The sequence below is a fragment of the Amia ocellicauda genome, chromosome 10, assembly GCF_036373705.1.
Source record: "Amia ocellicauda isolate fAmiCal2 chromosome 10, fAmiCal2.hap1, whole genome shotgun sequence".
NCBI classification, from domain to species: Eukaryota; Metazoa; Chordata; class Actinopteri; order Amiiformes; family Amiidae; genus Amia; species Amia ocellicauda.
In genome coordinates, this window is record NC_089859.1 from 35,333,786 (window position 1) to 35,358,342 (window position 24,557).

Below are 24,557 nucleotides of genomic sequence, written 5' to 3' on the forward strand. Positions count from 1 at the left end.
ATCCTCGCACATTCTGTCAAGATCCCCCACTTTTGCTCCCAGTCCTAATGAACATCTTTTTAATTTATTTCTTCCTCCTAATGAGCTTGTTTCAGTGGCACAGGTAGCTAGTCAAAAGTTGTGTTAAATAAGCATAGTATTGAAACAGCTCACCTACTTTTCCTCTATTTATGTGTAATAAGGGAATGATACTACATGCACTTAAAATAATAACATAGATGATCTTTTGTTCTGCTGTAGATTTCTGTCAGCTATCTTACTAGTTGCACACCTCCGTGTATTTCTTAGGTCTAAGTATAATTTGTTATGTTACTGGAATCCAGTCCCTTCTATTCTTTCTCCTTCATTTTCCTTAGGGAAGTTAATGGATTTCATATGAGATTCCTATGCTAGTCTGAGTTTAGTGTAGGTTAACTGTTGGAAAAGATCTAGGTAGGAGCTGATGTTTAAACGGTAGGCATGAAGTAAATAATGTGTTCATTTTGTTAAAGACCTTAGGATAAAGAAAGCTGCAGTATATTTACATGCAGGTTATCCTTTGATAGTTTGAAGTAAAAAGAAAACAACAACTATTCAAATTTAAACTAAGGATTTGGAGAAAAACATAAGAAACTTAGGCCTATGAATAAATAAATTAGCTTCTTTCTGATAGAGGTCTGCACAAGCAGCAATGCATGAGGAGTTTCAGGACCCTACTGTATTAAAATGAGTACTCTCAAAATTAGTGGAATGGCCTTCCTATGTCTATGTAATGAATATCAGTCTTGCTATTCCTGCTTGAAAAAGTACAGTTGGCCCTGTATTAACCCCCTGCATTACCCCCCAGCTATCAAATATGGAAGTGTCTGTACCTGCTCCCTTTTGTGTATTGTATTGTGTCACAAATAGGTGCATTACATATGACCTCTATGATCTGTAGGTATATGTATAGGTGCTGAAATTAGAGCATTTGGGTTGACGATTTCCCTGTCCTTTAAACTCATTACACTTGTTCCTCTGCTTCTGTGTGTCACATTTAATTTTAGAGCATGCCAACTGGCATCAAAACTGGAGAGATATGAGGCAGGCAGGAGGGGTATGATCTCCAGTCTTTATTTGCAGAAAAAGCAGAAGTATAGCCTGGGTTTTGCACTGATTGCCAATATGCCTGCTTAGCATTTCCTTTACATATACCTTATACTACCCAATGGACTGTCTGTGCCGAAAAAGCCTTCAGCTCCTTAAGATGGTTGGAGATTATTATACATTAAGTTAAAATCATGGCATTGATTAATTACTCACTTCAAGAGGCACAGCAAGCCCCAATTAAACAGCCACCTCAGCCTTAGGTTATGGTTTCCTTTACAGTTTCCCTGTTTTGTTTGGAATATTAAAAGTTAACAAAGATTTCAGCAACCAGCAATACACTATAGGAATTATTATGTTTAGCTTGTATTATATATAAAATGTTGCCCTCGTTTTAAATTAAGTTTTTGACTTTTGTTAGTTTTTTCTGGTGCTGTTTCAGCCTGAATGTGGGAGATTCAGAACAATTTCATGTGAAGGTTCCAAGAAAGGAAGCCTTCTTTCGTTAACACTGTCACAAAGTCTGTTACTCAAAGCCCATAAGTCAGTGAAATATATAGGTACATTTAGGCCAGCTGGCTTCTCTTAATTGTGTCATTGCTAGTGCAGCTTACTGAGCTGAAGACTTAACCAAGCTGCCTGTTAAAGAGTCTCAGTGTGTCAGTTTTTCCAAGAAAACAATGCAGAATTTCAGATTATAGAATTGCCTTCGAAGTTCTGTCCAAAGGTGTTTGTTCGACTTTATTTATATATTCCTTTCGTTGATTTGATTTCTCTTCACAATATAGCCCTGCTTATATGGACCATCGAGTGCAGTGGTCTCCTGGAAAAGGGCTTTAAGTTTCAAAGAGTTCAGATTTCTCTGAGAACTTGAAGTGCTTAGACTAGGAAAGTGTCTTTGAATTGCTGGTAGATACACATCAGTATTTTCTTTGGCGGAGTTGCATAGAAAGGTCTGAAGGGTTTGCTGCCAATTTGGTGATAAAGTGGAAAATTCCAAAGTTTCGATTCAGGACAGATAAAGCCACAAGCCAGTGATTTGTTCATTATTGCAGCCAGCTCATGTTGTGGTTAGAGAGGCGTTTTAGCGAAGAGGTTTTATTGGTATCCTTCAGTTTCACTATGGTTTGCAAAAATAAGGCTCAGGATAGAACTGTAATATACTGTGCTTATTTATTGAGAAGTTACACATATATTATGTCCAAGTTAAATTGTTCATGGACTGAGATGTTTTCTAATAATGTAACCATGTTTATCATATCCTTTTTGTTGCAATGAATGATTTCCTGCCTTGAAGGATTCTGCAGTATTTTTCAACACTTTTCCTAATTAAAAAAGCAATCGCCAAGAAAAGCTCAGGTAATGTGTTCTTGTGTTTCCAAATAGGGAAAGGAGACAGTTTACTGCTAAGCTCTGTCTGACGATCTTGGAACACTACTGACATTTGCACATAAAGTATTTCGGATGTGGATATGAACTGGGCTGTGGTGAGGACACAATGTTAAACAGAGACTAGGACTAATCCTCAGCCTTCCTCAGGATCCACAGAAGTGGTTCCCAGGCCTGGTTGAAGCACAAGCAAAAGCAGTAATTTGATTTCAAGTAATTGATTTCTTTAACAACGTCTTTCTGTTTTCCCACCCTGATTTATTTTTTCCGAAAGAAATGCAGTTGTCTAACCTATACCTATAACCTATACTATATGAGTTGTTTAATTCCCCATTTTATTTATTGCATGCCTACATACATTAAAGTAGATTGAGACCATTTTCAGAGGTGGGTTTCCAGATAAAATGTGGACAGAGGAGAAAAATAAAGGAAAATACTTTACTGGACATTAGGGATCTTTAAAAATGAGTGTATGATCTTAGGTTATACTTACTGACTATGGGTCAAAGGTACAAAGGTATACTCAAATATATGTTTGTTTCATTCTCCTTCAAGCAAGAGAAGTTCAGTCAGCCAAGTCATATTTTAAGTTAAATATGTACCTCATGACTGAATGATATAGAGCATCAAGTTTACTTATGGCTCCCCTCTCCATTGAAAGTAAATCGGGATTGTTTCAATTTGTTTCTTCAGATCCTTTGTACTGGCAGTGCAACTGAGTAGCCAGCAGGGAAAACAACATTAAAACGCTGAATAGTCCCTATCTTCATTTTTTTAGCTTCTTCCTGTTCGTTGGTTGCTAGACTGTCCTTACTTGAAGGATCCATAAGGATAAGGAAAATATAATGACTAGAATGAGCAGTAATCCTGTAGATTTGGCTGCTAACCACATTAAACACATCTGTCTCTCCAGTGACTTTGATGGATCTTTTTTGTATTAATTTAATTCATTTTGTGGAGTCAACCCACTTTCTTGTGACCAGATGGACCATATGTAGCTTTACATCATCTAAAGCCCTGAGATTTTTGCAGCCTTTGTTTCTATTTGCCAAGATTGAGAAGCTTTAAAGTAAATCAAATTCACAAAAGCTTTGGTACTATTCTCTCTGATCTGAGAAACTGTCTTTGTAATCTTGTAAAATTATGTAAGGGTTTTAGATCACTGGACAGTTTTTAAATCAGCATTTACAGTTTGAGACTTTAAAAACAACTAAAACCATCTTTCAGTACCTATCTGTGACCAGTAGGTGGTACAAAGCTTAATTAAAAAGAACAGTGTAAGCATAAACAAAAACCATTTATTAAGGAAGAAAAATATGTGACAGTACTGACAGTGTGTCAGTAAAAAAGGAGACATATATGTCTCCTTTTTTACACTGGCATTACATTTATTCAGGGAAAAGTGAACGTTTATGAAAATTGTATATTCCAGCCTTGCTTCCATACTTAAGAATGGTGTTCCTGATTCCATAAAAGACAAAATCCTGATTTGCCCTTAATATCCATAGTTTCCATTCTTACTTCATATAGTGTTTATTATAAATGTGTGTGAAATTAAATGAAAGAAATCACACATCTTTGTCAAGGAAGTTCTTCTCTATCATAAGAACGTTTATTGCATTAACAGTGACAATAGCTTTCTGTTTTCAAATCTTGAATCAAGTTGTGACATAGTCTTCTCTGTTCCAAACTAAAGAGGTTCAGTTCTTTGGTCATCTCATATCAAATCCATCTGTTTGCTCTGCTTTGTGTTCATTTTCCTCTTGACCAGAACTGAACACAGTATTCCAAATGAGTTCTAAAATGGCATATACTAAACCGTTACATATGTATAAACCTGCATAAACGTCACACACTGCATCATTCAATCTGTCCTTGACCTTGCATCATATAATTCCTGGATAATGCCCAGAAGCACAAAAGTACTTTTAGGGATATATTTTGATCTTAAAAAAAAATAAAATAAAAAATAAAAAAGTGTGATCTACCACAAACTATTAGGGAAGGTTGCATAGGATCTGCAGAAGTGAAGTGGAGTAAAATACCCAACAGTCCAGTAGAGTGCATTTTTTTACATTCAGTCAGACTGTCTGTAGAGATTCCAAAAACCAGGCAAAATTGTTAGTTTTCTGTTCAATAAAGCTGCCTTTTATTCCAGGATCTGACAGCAAACAACATAGCAATCAAGGTTTAAATTATCTACTGTTGACATTTCCATCACAGCATGGTCATATTACACGCTTAATGGACTGAAACTATTTATATGAGTTTGGGCATTCCAGGTGTTCCAGTCTGTGCATCACATTTACCTTTGCTGGGTGACAGATTTTGAGCTGAAATTCAGTTCTTGTAATGGTTTGGAAGTGTTATGTTTCCTTGTTTGTTTTTCATTTCTACCAAATAGCTTGTTGAAGAAGTTCTAAAGACCAATAGTGATGTGGAGCAATGACTTGCACTGAAAAACTTTTGAGTATCACTAATTGAAACCTAAAAAAAAAAACTTTAAAAAGCCAAGCCAAGGGCAGAAGAGTAGAGCAACATTTGATTTGTTTTTCTGTCTTGAGCGAAATTTGCAAAGCTCACAGAAATGTATAATTACTTGTATTATTAAAGACATTTAAGGAGTTGAATTATCATTTCATACTGATAGGATGGTGTATTTTAAAAATGAGACATTTCACAGATGAATGTGATGAGCAGTGATTTTCTCATGGCACAAAATTATCTGATCCCAAGGTCATTGTGTCATCCTCCATATCATGTATGGAAAGAACAAGGGAAAAGCATCTCTTGACAGTTTGTAACAGCTCTTTATTTGGCTGATGTGCCTGCCTTCATAATCCAATGCATGAACTGCGATAAGACATTTGGGGAAATCCAGCACATAAAACACAGATGGGCGCAGTGCATTTTTTTCTCCATTTCGCTATTGTCACTCAAGGCACTAAGAAACACTACTGATTGCTATCTCTGGGCTTCATAATCTGATTTCTTCAAGGTACAAGTAATTTTAGTTAGGAAAATGTGGAGTGTGAATTAGACCCAAAAAGGTCTGGAGAAAAAACATGCTCTTTTTGAAGTGTGGCACGGCCCAAGAGACTAGTTAACGGCCTCCTCTGAAACATTTCCTCATGACTTGATTTAGCAAATTCACCATCAAGATCACTTGCATATTCCCTCTTTTTCTGGTAAACCATTGATTTATGGGTGGGAGATGAAGGAAGAGCAAGTTGATAACATATGTGAACTTACTTCAGAGATAGATGGAGCTTCCTAGACAGTTTGAACAAGCCCTCACCTCTCAGTGTCTGAACAATACAAACTAGTCAGTACTCCCACAGCCTTGCGGGCTATGTTAGTACACTGCACAGTTTGCTTTTTAAAGCACACTGGCATAATTACTGTGTGGTAGGCCACATGCCATCTGGGAAACTGCTAATAATGGCAAACATTTTATTTTTCTTTATATTTTATACAATTTTGATTACATTCCTACACTTTCCCATACACCAAACAGCAGAAACGTAAAACGAGTGATCTGCAACACGCATTTTTTTAAATCGCTGTTGTTATAGTTATTTGTTTCTGAATACAATTGAAAAAATTGTTCAATGAAGTCGGCCATGAACAGACTTAAATAGTTTGTGACCTGTTTCCTCTGCTGGTTGAGCTGACCAGTCAAGGATCTGTTCTGGACTGTAATACCAACAGGGATTTCAGTGGGTAATCAAATTTAATAAATTACACGTTTCTCAACTTCTTTTTAACCTTTTTGGAAGATCAGGTTTACCTCACCCCCCTACCCCGTTCAAAAAATTGTATGGGGTAAGAATGTACAACTGTATAAAGTATCCAATCCACAGCACAAAACACTCCCCTGTGGAATCCAGTTCCGATTTCAGTGCATAAAGTGAGACATAATGATGCTGCTTGAAATTAGGAAAAAGAAGACATACCTCCTCATCCAGAACCTAAAGGTCTCTCTAAACATGCTATAGTGTTTGGGATTTTATTACTATAGAGCTCTGATACTGGAATTACCTTGTGCTGCAGCTGCAATGTCATAAGGTAACAGTGCTGCACCAGCTGAATCACTACTGCAGCACAGCAGCACAGAATGCTTTCTCATGCTGATGTACTCTAATGCAAGGACTGCTCTGAACCAAGCTTTATCTCTTTCTAATTGAGCTTATTTAGAGAATCCTTAAAAGTCATGAAGTAGCAAAATTAAAAACAATCTTGGTTATACGTGCATATACAGTACAAAACTGTTTGCATGAAGAATCGAATAGGCTGTTGGAGAAATGTCTGCTGCTTTTAAAACTGTTACATCGTTTTATTTTTCCTTTTCCCCTTTTGCATTTAGTATTAATCAGTGAACCAGAAACAGAACCAGAACAGGAGGAAGAATCCAAGACAGAGCCAGCCCTCGAATCCGCTCCAGAGTCAGAAGCGGAAACCAAGTCCTCGGTGGAGAGACAGGTAGCGGAACTCGAGGCGGAAAAGGAACCGGAACCAGAGGCCCAGTCGGAGGAGGCGGAGTCGCAGGGTGTGGCAGGACCAGAGGCGGGAGTGGAGCAGGGGGCCGAGCGAGACACCGAGGACAGCGCCCTCCTGAGCGAGAAGGAGAGGCAGAATGAGGAAGTGAACGAGAAGGACAACTGCTCTGCTTCTAGCATCTCCTCCGCCAGCAGCACTTTAGAGAGAGAGGAGAGAGAGGAAAAACTAACCAGCGACAATGAGACGGGTAAGGAAGGGGCTCCAGAAAAGCCTCAGACATGTCTACTGAATTAACAAAATATGCATACCAGCAAGGCCTCAGTAATTCACTTGAAATAGTTGATGATTTGTTAAATAATTGAATTGGAGCTGACTAGCACAATTATGTAGTAGAGTATATCATTTGGGGTTTAGTGTAGGGCATAGTTTGTATTAAGAGATGCTATCTAGATTAAATAAAGCTATGGTAATTGGTATAAAGGTAAAATAAGCATACTCAGTGTGAGAGGTTTAGTGTGGAGCAGTGTAATCCAGCTAATTGTGTGATGTTAATAAGGACCATTATTGTATTAACACAGTATTATTGAAGTTGGCTTCTGGGCCTGCTATTGTGCAAACACAATACAAATTGAACTTCCATTTTTCTATCCTCCTGAGAATGGTTGGTCCATTAAGCTACAGCTGATGTGCAAATGACCCATCATCTTTCTGTATCTTTCTGTCACCAGGTCAGTGGGCGCAGTGCATTAAGGATGTGGATGTGAACGAGCAGTGCAGCAAGATCCTCAACAGCAAGCTCTTCATGTTGGACATGTTGTATGCCCAGAACAAGAAGCCGCAGGATGAGGAGGAGGAGGAAGAGGAAGAAGAGGAGAAGGAGAAAGACAAAGAGGAGAAGGAGGAGGGCGAGGAGTCAGTGGCCAGCTTGGCCAGCCGAATCTCCATCCTCCAAGCCAACAAGCAGGCCTGTGAGGAGAATGTCAAGAAGATGGACATGGAGCAACTGGACAACCAGGGCAGTGTAAAAGCCTTTGCGGAGAAGTTTAACAGTGGGGAGCTGGTCAAGGGCCTGTCAGCAGGGGACAGCGACCATGGCGACAAGCCGCAAGAGAAAGCCGCCCCACCTCCCAAGAAGGAGTCGGACTACATTTGGGATCAGCTGATGGCCAGCCCTCGTGAGCTGAAAATCAAGGACATGGACTTTACAGACTTGGAGGACGAGGATGACATAGACATCTTGGACATGGATAGTGTTATGGGCACCCGGGAGACGATCCTTCCTCCACCTCCCCCTCCTCCTTCTTTCATGGCCTTACCTCCCCCTCCCCCTCTTTTTGCCTGCCCCCCCCCACCCCCCATGCCTGTCTCTATGCTGCCCCCTCCCCCTCCCTTCAGTGCCGCCCAACACATGGGCTCCCCACAGTTAGCACGAGGTGAGCCCTTGTTCCAGAAAAAGAAGAAGACCATCAGGCTATTCTGGAACGAGGTACGACCCATGGACTGGCAATACAAAAACCATAAATGCTGCAAAGACTCACTGTGGAATAAATTGGACCCCATCAAATTGGACACTTCCAAGCTTGAGCACCTTTTTGAAACAAAGTCCAAGGAATTGCCAGTCACTAAGGTAAGGATTAAAAAAGGCCAAGAAGTCAGCTGTTTCAGGAGTTGTGTAAAGTGTGTGTCTTAGAATGTTAGTTATTGTGTTTGGGCTTTAGCAGAGTGTGCAATATTGATGGGGAGTATTGTGAATGGGTCAGCCAGTGATTGAGAATTGGTGGGTGTGATGCAATACATGCTTATACACATAAAACACCTCATACAAGGCTAAGTTTATGGTCCTTTTTTGCAAAAAGGGAAAATCAGTTTCTCAGCTGTACAAAATCAAAACTTAACTTTGAAAGTGTCTGCTGGGATTTTAACATTACCATTGTTAAAATATTCTGGATAGCTTACAAACAGGGAACCCAGGTCCTGGACAGACCCAATTCTGCAGAATGTATAAGTCACCCTTTAGTTATGAATATATAAGGACCTGGAAACAGTTCACTCTGATCAGTTAAACAGGTGTTTTCGTAAATTCAGTTATTCAGAGACCATTTGGAACAAACACCTGATTATATTTCAGTCTTCAAATACCAGGTTCCCCATAACTGAACAGGTGACTTGCCTAATAATTAATAACTTACATGAGTTCCCAAATATTGGTCATTTAGGGTGAAAACTGACTTGACTGGAACTCTCCAGGACCTAGGCTGGATTACTCCTTCAGTGATTGATTGTTTTCTTCTGAAGAGAGAGAGAAAAAAAGTGGAAACAAAGTGATAGTTAATGCTTAGTAAAGATAGTTATTACTTTACATTACAAACCAGTCCAAATACAAAATTATATTTGTTAATTTTAAAATTAATATATTTAATATAGAAAGTCCAAGGGGGTTGAATACATCCTTTAGACACTGTACACTGTACAGGAACAAGTTCTTCAATCTTTTGAGAGGTGCCTTGGTAGTAATTATAAGCAGATTTTTTAAGCCAAGCCATATCTTTCATATTCTTCTGTGCACAAATAACTAAGCAAGCTTTTGCAGGTCTTTCTTTTTTATGTTTTTCTTCTGTGGTTTACTATTAATAATTCATTGTTTCCTGCTGTGTATCCTATTTTTGTAGCACATTCTGCCATTTCGCCTGTAGAGTTAAAGAGACACATGTTTCCATTACCTTTTTAAAACACATTTGGTATGCATTGTGTCATTGGACTGCCTTCAGATAGTGTCACTAGAGCTTTCTTTTGCAACCTATGGAAAAAGTAAAACTTAGAAATAGATTAAATAAAATGTAGGTCACCTTCTTCTGTCAGTGTGATTCATTTTGACTCTTTTCAGCTGTATCAAAGGTGCAGAGTTCTGTATATCTCAGTTGTGCAGTTGTTGAATGGTGTAAAATATAGAGCTTGAAGTTATATTCTAGATCAAATCTCAAAACAGTTTGTGTTAGGCCTATATGTCTTAATTGTAAGGGTTTAACAAATAATAGTTCTGCCAATTTAGATGTTAAAAGGCTATTTTAGTCCATATGCCTCAGGCCTGGATCAAATTTACCCTACACGCAAACCACAAATTTCAAATTTCTACTCTAACATGGTTTAATTTATTGTTAGAAGGCAGTCTGTACTATTTAGCAATAGGGTACGGGTTTATACTTTTTGATTAGAGGGTAGTTCAAAGTTTTGATTTGGTCTAGTCTAGTGTTTTTTTTGTCCCAAATGAGAATACATTTATTTTCAGTAGTTTTCCTAGTGGGCATGATACTTATAGTAATATGTAATATGTCAGATCTACCAAGGATTAGTCTTTAATGAATGGTTCTGGCAACTCATATTATAGTTTTGAAGAGTTATTCTGTTATACCTTTTATTTTCCATGCCAGACGCAATTTCTGTTGTGGCTGCTATAGACTAGGTTTAGTATACATTGTGCTGTCATCAGATTTTTGATTGTTACAGAAAATGTTCAAAATGGATTTGTAGATTTCCTCTCGTTCAGTGTTATCTAGTATTACAAATGTGAAGGACAGTAGGAGAATGTTTGTTTTTCCTGTTTTTAAACCATTATTATGGTTGGCCTAGACTAAAGCAAAACTTTGACATGCCTGTGAATTGCAAATTACGAACTTCAATACAATATCATGGTTTAATTAAAGCCTCTTTCTACTACTTATGAATATAACTTTGACAGGGTGAAAGTCTGTAATTTGTAATTCACAGGTAGGTCAAAGTTCATGAAAGGTCAAAGAAACAAAATATTTTTTGAATATTTTGACTTGGCTGTTCAAGTATATCCAATGTAGACTATAAGTAGCTGAAACAGCAGTGGTCTGTGATGTTACCTTATGTTGGATCAGAACAGTTCTAACCACCTACTTAATTTGAAAACTGATAAATGCAGACCATGCATTTTGTTTCAGAAACCCACAAAGTAAAGGTCAGGGATTGGTTGTTCGGCTCATTGAAACGTCATACTTGACAATGCAAACTCCAATCACTCCTGAGAATTAGCATTTACAGCATTAGCTTAGGAGTCTACTTTAAGTAACCGGTATAGATTTGTACTTGAAATGGTTTGATATCTAATGGCAGAGCCTTGATGAAGTCAGCAATCGTTGTGTGTGAGATTATATTCTGTTACTGGCACAGAATAAAGGATCCTAGCGGGTGGTTTCAATGAGACAGGTGTAAAAGGACCAGGTGAGGGTAATCTACATTATGGGGTTGATGTCCTGTGACTTGCCTGCAATGAAGTGCTAACACTGAGGCTTTTCCCAGCCTGTGAGCTAAAATAAGATCATATGGTGTGTTGTTAACTTTGAAAGTTTGGCAAGTTTTGCAGGCTATCTATCAATCAGAACCTGAATAGAATTCTCAAGGTTAAGAGGCTTGTCTAGAGCTTTTATCATATATTTTCAAGTCTTTACATATTCTTTTATTCACTGCAAAATACATTTTAAAAAAGTGGAGATGGTTGTATGAATTGTATAAAGCTTTTTTGTCTTCCTGAATGTAGTGCCTTTTATAGGTCACTGTTTCTTTAACATTTTACATCCCTTGCAGCTCTGAATAATTTAGAACAAACATTTTGTTTCTGACATACAACAATGCACTTTATTTAATTTTCACTTTGTTGTTGTTTTTTTCTTGCTGACTCTAAAATAAATTGCTGGTCAATGGGATGTTTTTAAGAAGTCTCCACCTGTAACATTTTAATAAAAAAAAATATTAGCCCAATTAGCCTGCTGTGGGGGAGGTGTGAGAAATGACAAGCCCATGCAGTAGGCCTGTATGAGCTGACTATTGTCATGTTGGCCCTCTGACAGACAATTTTACAGCATATTCACCAAACTAATTGATACAGGTAGGTTGGGTTGTTAAGCAAATTTAGCCTGGAGAGGAAATTTGGCATTACCTTGATTGCTGGACTGCAATTGTCTTATTTTATGTGTTTGTTTGTTTGTTTGAGATCCTTAAACCTTCTTGTTAGTTTCAATCATCTCTCAATTCCATATGTCCCCCTAACTGTACTGTTCAATCAAACTGACCGGTTTGGTCTGTGTTTCTGAATATTGTTCTTACTAGTTATCTTGCTGAAGAAGTAGCTTAAATCATTAGAAAATCATCTGATTATAATTTCTTACTAGTGTATCAATTTAAACTCATTACAAATTCAAATAATTTCACCTATAAAGTCAGTACATTTAATTTTGCAAATAAGACCTAAACCATTAGAGGGCTGGGTAATGTATATCTTCTCTTTCATGTTTGTATTATTATGTAAGAGAGGAAATAGTATGGCTAGATTCATGCCTTCTGTCTTCCACCTGAAGCAAGGTCTCTTTGATGCTGGCAATTATTACATATTTGTTTTTTGGATTTAGATTTTTGTTTTGTTGTGTGAGAAAATGGCTCTCCTGTGTTACACGCAACCATCTGAAGGCTATTTTTTCTGGGAGGGGGTTAATGAAAAACGTCTTTTTGAGTCAGCAGCAGGAAGTGCCTGTTTATTGCAGAGTACAAAACTGTAGTTAAAGCATAGGAACAAGGAGTAATTGAATACAGCTGGACTCAGAGGAACAGACTGACCAGATCTCTGAACTACACTGAACACACAGCAATTAAACTTACTCGGCTGTTTTCTTCACTGCCTCATCGAAGTTCTTCTCCCGATGGGTGTTACTCATAAAACAGGTGTTTCAAATTCACTGACTGCCATCTGTCTTTTGACATCTTTCACTATGAAAATATAGTCCCTGGGGCCTGATTTCTCACAATAGGAACAAAATTAATCCCTGGATACCATGTATTTTTGGCCTCCGACTTGCTTACAGAAAGGTGGTGTCTGACTCTATGTATCCAAATCAGAAGTACTATACCAAAACTACTGTAATATAATGTAATTTAGGACACAATGATTGAAGTGTATGTATTTATTAACTACTGGATATTTTTGTCCAATACAAAGTAATGGAATTAAATTATTTCATAATAAAAAGTAAACTATATTACATACAATAACGGACGGAGATTAACTAAATCTAGATTTCATTTCATAAACTGCAACTACAGTTCAAAATGCTTGCATGTTCTTTAATATTTGAAAATTGTGTATTTAGTAGTAATCACCTTTACAAAATGAAAGTTTCCTCAAAATATACTAAGGTATTTTACTCCAGTATTGCTTTCTGGCAGGCTTCTGTTTTTGACCAATAGCAAAACAAAACTAAAAAAACTATTCATAGCATATGGTTGTAATTTTTTAATCTATGAAAGCATCTACAAATAAATTGTGAAGGGTTGACAGATAGCGGCAAGTGATCTTTTTTTCCACACACATACACACACACACGCACACACATAAGCACACACACGCACACAAACCAAGGAAGCCAGATCAGCAACATATTTTTAAAGTTCTGGCAAGAGCTGCCGAATCTGGTTCAGGTAGATTGAGAAAGCACATTAGATAAGGCTCGTCAAATATTCCCTTTCTCCTGACCTGGCAAACATGTCTAGACACTGCTGAGTTAGAACCAAGAATGTATTGTATAATGATTATCAGGCAATGTTAAGGAAAGCAATTCTCACAAAATATTTGCTGATCTGCTGTCATAGCTTATTCAAACATCATAACCACAATTCTCAAGAATATTAAAGTCTGCATAAGCATGGCGATGGCTTATATGCAAGAGCCTACAGCTTGTGAAAGCTTAATGTGCTCACACTGCTATGCAATGGGAGTCTGATTGTGTGCACTCTATATTCTATATACATTATATAGGCTAGGGTTGGCAGCTTTCAACATGTATTTCTGTCCCCTCCATGTACCACAATAAGTATTGATTTTCCAGTTTAGATATTTTAAATACTTACACATTTATTTACTTAAACTTAATGCTTTAGCTTACACAAGCCTCTTGTTCTGTTAAATAAAGATATCCTGTGCAGAGACACATCAATTGTAAAATAGAATAGACTAGACTAGGGCATGGAGATCGTTGTCTGAGGACTTCTTTTCAAGGGAAGACCTGATATAAATTCAAATCCCAACCCGCTTAAATAAATCATAATCTTAAGAGAACCATGCTCTTCCAGGCTCTTAAACAGAGTTGGGATGGTTTTCTATCTGTTTATAGTGTTGCATCAAAGTGCTCTTCTAGACTTTGGGTTGGATAAGTGTACTGCACATCTCAATGGTTGTGTGCTAAGCTCAATCATGTCCTGAGTGATCCTTGTGTAGTCTTCAGGTTAGGTGGAACTAATCAATGGCTGCCTTTTTCCCCCCACTTTAGAAAACCGCAGCTGACGGCAAGCGTCAAGAAATCATTGTGCTTGACTCCAAAAGAAGTAATGCCATTAACATAGGTCTGACAGTGCTGCCCCCACCAAGGACAATCAAAACTGCTATTCTCAACTTCGATGAGTATGCCTTAAATAAAGAAGGAATTGAGGTAAGTGTTAAATGTGTAACTATGTGTGACAATCAGAGTACAGGGCTTACTGTTCCATTCATGCTTTCTTAACAATAATTAACCTCTTATAGTCTCTCTCTAGAGCTGTTTTATTTTAATTAGAAATCATTATAAAGTCATCAGTTTCCCAATGAGTGTCTAAAAGGTAACATTTATCATGAAAAAATATTGCTAACATTCATGCTGTTTTTTTACCGTTAACGCTTTTGTTGAAAGCCTTATAAATTGAGGTGATTTGCAACTGTTGGATTTCTCTTTGACTTTCCTGAATGTCTTAATGTCAGATTTGCACAGTGGTAGAAACTGACCGAAGAGCTTTGTATTCTAATTATCTTAATGAAGTCACTGGTCTTTAGATATTAAGAAAACATATGAGTTTAGCTTGCTGTTTTGATCAAATCCTTCACTCTGTCTGAAACTACAGGCAGCTGTCCTTAATAATACTGTATGTTGGTTTTGCAATTATAAATAAGTAATCTCTTCTTGATACAATATACAGAGTCATCTAAAATTATCATTATATATGCTTTCAGATGCTTTGCTGGCAAACAAAAGTAATTTACTCCAATTCACTTTCCAAAATAAACTGAGACTCATTAAACATGGTTGTTTTCCGTGCACTGGAAATATATAAAATTTGATTAAAATGTTGCATCTGACTGACTTTCAATCTAAAAACCTTTCAATTGCTTGAGATTGGCTACTGTGTATACATTTAATGTGGTATCATCAAGAGATCTGCTCATTTAAGATGATTTTGGCTAATTAATCATCTCAATGTTTGACATCACAGCTGTATTTTAAGGTTAGTTTAAAGCCATAATGTGGACCTTGGCAATTTTAATCTGTACATATTAAGTTCAGGATGCTACCATTTGCATAATACATAATCATTTTCAACACTGGAAATACTTATACTGTACATGCAAGTGGCACATATGCAAAACCCAACAAAATACAGTATGTACCCTGGCAAAGAAGATGTGGAAAAACAGGCAACATTCTTGTAAAGCTGCAGGGCAATAAACTGTATTGTATTCAATTACAAACTCCTGACCTTCATTTTTCTGCCAAAATAACACCAAAATTGCAGGAATCTGTTTTTATTTAGACATGTAAATAGTTTAATTTGAGACAACAGTTTAACTTTATGGGGTTATGCTGTCTCATTTGTTTTTCAAGTTATTTTTCTTACTATCTAAACACAAATGTATGTGGTTATTGTCTCTTTATATTCCAGTTTCCCATTGTCTGTATTTGTAGTCTACCCTCCCAACCCCATTTTCCCCCATTTCTTTCCATTCTAAATTATAGTGTCCATTTCAAATTCCTAACTTTCTAAGACCGAACAGTTTCTGTGCCAAATTAATTCTCAAATTGTGTTTGATGGTAATATGAAGTGGAAAGGGGAATCTATCCTAATCCATTTTCCATTCACAACCTTTTGGGAAAACCAGATAGATTTGAACTTTCCATGTTCCAAGTCTTCCATGCCTTTTTCTATGTTGGGTAAAAATCCTTCAGAAAACAAGCTGACTATTCCAGTTTCTGTACGGATCTTGCACATACGAATCCATTATGTGTTGACCCTCAGGAAAGACTGGCACCCATTTATACAGCTGGGTTGATTTAAATAATTGGAACTATTTTGCTCAAAGTTACTGGTAACTGTCCCAGCACTATTTCACTCTGCCCCCCTTTTACAGTAGGTCTTAATTTGTTGTTTCTAGAAAATCCTAACAATGATCCCTACCGAAGAGGAGAAACAGAAGATTCAGGAAGCCCAGCTGGCCAACCCAGACATTCCCCTGGGCAGCGCAGAACAATTCCTGCTCACCTTGTCCTCCATCAGTGAGCTGTCAGCTCGTCTGCAACTGTGGGCCTTTAAAATGGACTACGAGCTCATAGAGAAGGTCAGAGACAGGCTAAAATGCTTTGACATGAATCTGTTGTGTTTTTAGCAGTCATACTTAATGCTGTTCTTAGCTCAGGAGGATGATATGGTAACGGGTAGAGAGCTCTGCTTTTATCCTATGACCTACACACAGCACTATCTTGTCGATGTACATTGACATTGGCAAAACAAACTGAAAAAACATCTAAATTCAATGCAAACCAGGAAGAACTGTGTGTGACAGAAACTGCAGCTCAAGGCTGCCTAAGCATAAGAATGTGTTCTGAGTTGTGCTACAGTAGTCATGATGAAGGCTATTAAACTAAAGCCATTATGTCTAGAATATAATTTACCAATGCAATATTATTTGTCAAGCCTCTTACTAAAAAAAAATAATGTCCTCTTTAGTATGCACAATATAACAAACACTAAAATAAATGTAATTTAAAGGCAATATAATGGCAAAAATATTTTTACTTCATATTTCTATTTTCATACCATCCTCCAAATAATTTAGTTATTAAACAAGTAATAGTTTTTAAACATTCAAGTACTGTTATGAACAGTGGACATAGGGATTATTTTAAGACTTGCAAATAGGACATATATAAATTGCACTTTATATCTTAAATTAATAATATTCAAACTGTATTACACCATATGAAGTATTTTTCACAGGAATCATTTTATATTATATATTCCCTTTGGTTTGCACCGAATCTGACAATTCTCCTGCTCTACTCTTCAAGAACTATGTGAAAAAACATATATATTTTTGTTATTTTGTATTTATTTATTTATTTGGCTAGCAAAATCAGACCAGAAGTGAATATTAAAGTTCTTTAAAAACATGTTGTAAAACTTATTAATTAGCTTATGTCAGAGCTTTCCCATACATTTCCCAGTATTGGGAAAACTTTCTCCTTGAACTGAGTGTTTTCCTGGCATACCTGTCTAAAATCCACAGAACATGAAATGCCTTTTAAATATATTGTGAAGTTAAGAGATCAGGGAATATTTTTCTACTTTGCAAAGTTTATAGAAGAACATAAACTACATAATGAAGAAAGAATGTATTTACTTTAATATTGGAATCCAACTGTGCAGTTTACCCAAACATCTATTTTAATTAATTTCATAGGTATTACATAGTAGAATACTAGACACGTTATCCATGTGCACTTTTTAAACATTCTCAAACATTTTAAAGGTGTAAACTATAATGCCCTCTTTCACTCATTTTCAGGAGGTAGCTGAGCCCCTCCAAGACTTGAAAGAAGGGATGGATCAGCTAGAAAACAACAAGACATTAAGATACATACTATCCACATTGCTCACGATTGGCAACTTTCTAAATGGATCAAACGTAAGTGTAGTTCTCAGGCTCTGAAACATGCCTGCTGTTTACCTTAACTCTGCATCTTGAAGCACTAAACATGGAAAATATGTCCTTATGTTTATTTAGTTTAAAACAATGGAATGTCCTCTGTTTGTGTAAGAATGTGTTTTGCGTATTGTTTTGCTTTTGGGTTGTTTTGTTTTCTGTTTACTTCACAATAGTAGGTGGCACAGAATTCCTCCTGCATGTTTTCACTGTCACTGGATGGTAGAGAGTATCCATTTATGGACTTCCTCTACCTTTTTTAGGAGAATCCTTTATGAATCTTTGAAAATGTGAAATGTCAACTGCACGTCTGGTTTACCTTCAGTGGCTATGTGTGAATGTTGCTCATGTTCTTAGTTAGCATATAAAACCATTCCAGAACTTTGACCAGGTTTGTCTGTAAGACTTTATTTCCATCAAAGATTCAATGTCAAGCTATGAAGCATTGCTAAATTTTAAATAACTGTTTAACCCCGTACACTCCTGACTGTGCTTTGCCTTGAGACTCCCTTTTTATAGAACACCAGCCAATATTGTATGAGTCTGTATCTGTTTCTGAATTTAAGTCACAGCTTAAGACTTACTCGTTTGAGTTAGCACTGGAGGTTTAATTCTTGTATACTGCCTTTAGGTCAGTCCTGACTATACATTTATATTAAATAAGGTGTACAAGCTTCTTTTCACTGATACACAACTATTTTTGTGAAGGCCAAAGGATTTGAGTTGAGCTACTTGGAAAAGGTTCCTGAGGTGAAGGACACAGTGCACAAGCAGTCTCTCCTGCATCATGCTTGCAGCATTGTGGTGGAGAAGTTCCCAGATAGCACTGACCTCTACTCTGAGATCGGGGCCATCACTAGATCAGCCAAGGTAAGCCAGCCCAGACTCTCCTTCTTTACATTCATCTTAGATGTGCGTTACTCACTGTGTGAGAGAGAGCCTTTTTATGTATGTAGCACAAAGAATGAAATACATCTTCTAGACTATTGGATATGTTGAAAGAAAAATTACATTTAAATAGATTAAGCACAGACTATATATATCATATATATATATATATGATTTTGTACGTTTACCCACTGACAAAGAAATGATCAGTCTATAATTTTAATGGTAGGTGTATTTTAACAGTGAGAGACAGAATAACAACAAAAAAATCCAGAAAAACGCATTTCAAAAAAGTTATAAATTGATTTGCATGTTAATGAGGGAAATATGTATTTGATCCCCTATCAATCAGCAAGATTTCTGGCTCCCAGGTGTCTTTTATACAGGTAACGAGCTGAGATTAAGAGCACTCTCTTAAAGGGAGAGCTCCTAATCTCAGCTCGTTACCTGTATAAAAGACACCTGTCCACAGAAGCAATCAATCAATCAGATTCCAAACTCTCCACCATGGCCAAGACCAAAGAGCTGTCCAAGGATGTCAGGGACAAGATTGTAGACCTACACAAGGCTGGAATGGGCTACAAGACCATCGCCAAGCAGCTTGGTGAGAAGGTGACAACAGTTGGTGCGATTATTCGCAAATGGAAGAAACACAAAATAACTGTCAGTCTCCCTCGGTCTGGGGCTCCATGCAAGATCTCACCTCGTGGAGTTTCAATGATCATGAGAACGGTGAGGAATCAGCCCAGAACTACACGGGAGGATCTTGTTAATGATCTCAAGGCAGCTGGGACCATAGTCACCAAGAAAACAATTGGTAACACACTACGCCGTGAAGGACTGAAATCCTGCAGCGCCCGCAAGGTCCCCCTGCTCAAGAAAGCACATGTACAGGCCCGTCTGAAGTTTGACAATGAACATCTGAATGATTTAGAGGAGAACTGGGTGAAAGTGTTGTGGTCTGATGAGACCAAAATCGAGCTCTTTGGCATCAACTCAACTTGCTGTGTTTGGAGGAGGAGGAATGACCCCAAGAACACCATCCCCACCGTCAAACATGGTGGTGGGAACATTATGCTTTGGGGGTGTTTTTCTGCTAAGGGGACAGGACAACTGCACCGCATCAAAGGGATGATGGACGGGGCCATGTACCGTCAAATCTTGGGTGAGAACCTCTTCCTTTAGCCAGGGCATTGAAAATGGGTCGTGGATGGGGATCCCAGCATGACAATGACCCAAAACACACAGCCAAGGCAACAAAGGAGTGGCTCAAGAAGAAGCACATTAAGGTCCTGGAGTGGCCTAGCCAGTCTCCAGACCTTAATCCCATAGAAAATCTGTGGAGGGAGCTGAAGGTTCGAGTTGCCAAACGTCAGCATCTAAACCTTAATGACTTGGAGAGGATCTGCAAAGAGGAGTGGGACAAAATCCCTCCTGAGATGTGTGCAAACCTGGTGGCCAACTATAAGAAACGTCTGACCTCTGTGATTACCAACAAGGGTTTTGCCACCAAGTACTATGTCGAAGGGGTCAAATCCTTATTTCCCTCATTAACATGCAAATCAATTGATAACTTTTTTGAAATGCATTTTTCTGGATTTTGTTGTTGTTATTCTGTCTCTCTTAAAATACACCTACCATTAAAATTATAGACTGATCATTTCTTTGTCAGTGGGCAAACGTACAAAATCAGCAGGGGATCAAATACTTTTTTCCCTCACTGTATAATATATCCTGTATATATATATAATATATCCTGTAAGCTGTGACACCTGCTCTTTTATGTTTTAATGGTCTTGTCTGTGAAAAACTAAATGTGTTCACCATTATAGGGCAACGAAAAGGTCATACACACTTTTAACTGTATATAATCAATCCATTCAACTTTTCATTTTATAGTATGTTCTCATCTCAATGTCAAAAACTGACCATAGCAGAAGTACAGTAGAATAGAGTGACACAGTGTGCTATGCAATGAGTCACCAAGTTTCAAATACAAATTAGCATTATAACTTATATGACTAATCAAAAAGCACTTTTAAGTATTTATTAAAATTAAAATAACATCGTACAGAAATATATCATAATGTTTACTGTTTACAAAATGTTATTTCATTTTAGAACTAGGAAAAGGCACAAGTTTTGCCAATATTAACTGGCAGAGAGTTTGAGAGTAAGGATGTGACATAGCTTAGTCCTCGAGGAACAACTTGTATAGTTATAGGAGTTACCAACAATAGAGTGAGGATCTTGGACTCAACTTTGGAACAAAGGGGGCAGTGAAAGGACGAGGTAATTATTTCTAATTTTGTGTAGGGCTCTTTATGATACAAGTGCATTTAAAACCTCATGGGGTAAAAACTCAGTGTAGGCCAATTTACAGTTGAATGTTAATTTAAGAGTTAATTTAAATCCACCAGTAGATCTGTTTTAGTTTAGCAGCTGTTAATATGAGTTCCAGACTGTAATCTGAGTGTAAGAAAACCCTCTTGCTTACACATTTCATGTTGAAGTTGGTAGAACTGAGAATACTGGCACAATTATGGATTGGCTTTACTTGAGTCTAAACTAATTCAGCTAACTTTGCCAAGTTTTGTCATTCTATTGAGGGCAGTATTTTCATGCTCTGCAAAGTAATGAACCTTAATAATAAACATAAATAAAAGGTCTAGATGATACAGCAGGTCATCTATCCAAATGTGTAATTACTGGGTTAAAATCTGCATCTGTTTGCAAACCTGTTTAAGCTAGGAGGAGTTCTCAGTTTGTCTCTTTTTGTATTTCTGTGTATGTCACAATACCAGTACTGATAAATTGACACACTTGTTCTGTTTGAATCTGCTTTTATAGTTCAAATGGATTGTAATTTAAAAGAGAATTTCAAGTTTTACATACAAATTTTAAAAAGCATAAAGCTATATAAATTAAGCATCCCCTGACAGAGTTGTCCAGTTTCCCAACAACACTGCACCAATTTTATGAATATCAGCCTTTTGCATGACTGTGTCTGTGCGTCAGACCCCGAGTATTGCATGCAGTCAGGCTACCACATACAGATAGGATCATCCCTTTTGTGCTTGGTCTTGTTCCGCGTACCTTTAGCCCTGTATCAAGGCAGCTTGTTTTAATATGGAAGGGCTCTGTATACATGTTTGGTTCTTGGAACAAGCACAACAAAAACAGCACGGTCATTTGCTTTATACAAAACAATGCCGTGGTTTCCTTTCTGGTACCACAGGTGCAGGCCTATTCAGTGTTTTGGAATTTAAATAATAATGATTTAAAAGTATCAAAACTTTTGCCCTTTATGGCCATCATGTGCAAGGAACCAGTAAGAAGGGTACACTCAAGGCTGCCGGAACACAATGTGTTTGCCAGGCTTTCTCAAACCTGCACCAGCATGACTGTGGTTGACCCTATGATTATTTTTGTTTCAACGTGTAGTAAATCTATCATGCCATAGCAGAGCAAAGGGATCTGACTTTGATCCCCCAATCTGCTTTGCGTTAGGGCTCTGCTTCTAATTAATAACAAAATGTTGTTTCATACACACCGACCACACCAACTATAGTGTTTATTTACCATTCAGTTAACTGTTCCTGTCTAGCATTTTTTTAAGTATACTGCAATCTTTCCTCAAATTGTTGTACTTAAACAGCTTTGATGCTTTTCATTCTCTTTGCCCTAGAGGAACGTTACCTAATAACTCAAGCGTGGGGGATCCTTTATTGAGAATGAGAGATTCTTCTCTGGGTTGGGATGTAAAATGAGTGTCTAGGTTTTAGTTCTGGACCTGTAGTTTTGTTCAGTCTGATTAGAAAAGATGGAATGTCCTTCCTCCATAGTTCTGCCTGCCTTCCATCCTCTAAACCTTGATCATATCTGCCTTCCTCTCTTCAATTCCGTTTAGCCCTCTCCTATCCACCTCCTTTTACTCGCTGACTCTTTCCTTCTCTGGACAGTGTCCCATAGGAGGAAGAAGGGTTAACCACATAAAAATACATCCTTACAATAAAGTGGAAATTAATTGTCTGCCCCAAATTGCAAACAATCCTTACAATCAAATCAGCATGTTGTCTGCTCAGGGAGTAGTTTTATTGACTGAGTACTCCTGTAGGAATACTGCTGGAGCTGTATTTAGAATTCCTCAAGGTTGCACTGGCCCTCTGAAGAACATTACAAATATTGAAAATCAAATGATAAAAAGCAGACAATAAAGACTTCAGTAATGACTGGTTAGTGAGTTCCTCCTCTTCCTGTCTTTTTTCTTTATTACTTCACTCAAGTATTTCATATGAAAATCAAGAATCTTTATCATGAAGGAGCTTGAATATCTAGAGGGTTTTTCTTGCTTCTAGTTTTTAGACATACACAGGAGAATGAATACATGTTCCAGACATAGATTAAGGGCTTCTCTATAAGTGGTAGGCCTATGTTTTCTTTGAGAAAGGTTTTACCTTCAAAACAGATATTCTGGAAAGAATTGTATGATCTACTTTACCCATGCCATGGTTTGGCAAAGGTTTCCAGATAAGACGTTCTGGTCGTGTGATGCCCTTTACTTTTCCATCAGTGTTTTTCTTCACACTCTTCTCCAGAAGAGAAAAACATTCCATCAAAACTCAAAACAATTATAGTAATTATAGAGTAATTATAAACTGTGTTCACCTTTAAATATCTTTTCCCTGAAAGGATTTACTTGCCACATAAAACTATATAAATGATTCCCTGCTTCAAAGGGTTTGGGGAATTGGTTGAACACCTTCATTGTGTGACTACTTGTTGTTTGAAAGGGACTGTAGGAAAGTTAATTTGGCTTTTTTGCCTTTGACATGCTTGCATCAGTTAACAAGTCATATCTAAAGATAGGCCAGAATTGTACTGCAGGGAAACTATTACTCTTTATTTCAGAAGTCCACAATTATTATTTATTATTCTGGTCATGGAGAGCTGCACTTCACAATTATTTTCAAGCAGAACACTAAATACCTAATTCAACTCCTTTTTGTCTTAATAGAACCAATTTAAGTACTCTTCGCACTTTTGGAAGCATTAGTGATTTTAACAGAGCTGGAAAACCTGGTAGACCACAGACCTCCAAGACCAGGATTGGGAACTCCTAATTTATTAACTATGGAGTCAAACTGGGGGCTTGCTTCTACAAAAACACTGCGCCACTATCCAAAAGACTGGATGGACACCATTTCAAGTGAACTTACAGAGAGAGCGTAGAACAATAAACGTTACTTGACGTACATTAGGAACAGGATTTATGAGCTGTTGTCAGATTCTTGTTTTGTCTTCAGCACCACCCAGTAATTTAGCCAGTCCAAAGGACTTAGATTCCTGCACCATGCATTTCACTGGGGCATACGCCCAAGATCACTATATTCTCCATGTGTTTTTCTCATTCTCTGCTTTGCTTGTTTACGGTTTTGTGGAGTTTTAAGTCTGTATATGCGTGATATTGAAGGAATGATAAAGCATTTACTAAGATTCAAACTTGGAAAATGAATAATTAGAAAAAAATGGAAAACAGTATTGTTCCAAATTGCAAATTCATATAAATTAAATTTAAGCATAGGTTTTATCTATGTACACATCAGTGTAATTTCTTTATCCAATTTTGTGTGGTCATACTATTTAATTACCCCTCTGTTTTAAAATGAAACGTCGTGACCATGATTTGATAGCTCAAGGCAATTTTTTTCAGATGGACAGCTTTCATGAAATGATGAAGCATTCCAATTAATCATCACCTTAAACTGGGTGTCCAGACACTTTTAGTGTGTCCTAACAGCATACCTCAGCAACTTTTTGTCTGTCATTTTGCATAATGGAGGCCCTGAGCTTCCATGTACTCATTAGTTAGTTTGGGTTTCTTTTCCTAGACCAGTGGTGTCCAGGCCTGGTCCTG

At 37.4% G+C, this 24,557-nt stretch overlaps 1 protein-coding gene across 5 annotated transcripts in view; it reads left to right on the forward strand.

Moving 5' to 3' along the window:
* fhod3a (formin homology 2 domain containing 3a) overlaps positions 1-24,557 on the forward strand; it is a 248,677-nt gene that overhangs the window by 208,174 nt on the left and 15,946 nt on the right. For all 5 annotated transcript variants that reach the window (XM_066715994.1, XM_066715995.1, XM_066715996.1 and 2 more), the window contains 6 exons: positions 6,821-7,201; positions 7,683-8,581; positions 14,295-14,453; positions 16,205-16,387; positions 17,615-17,734; positions 18,461-18,622. In XM_066715994.1, the coding sequence (XP_066572091.1) occupies positions 6,821-7,201; positions 7,683-8,581; positions 14,295-14,453; positions 16,205-16,387; positions 17,615-17,734; positions 18,461-18,622 (1,904 nt within the window). The remainder of the gene's footprint in view (positions 1-6,820; positions 7,202-7,682; positions 8,582-14,294; positions 14,454-16,204; positions 16,388-17,614; positions 17,735-18,460; positions 18,623-24,557) is intronic.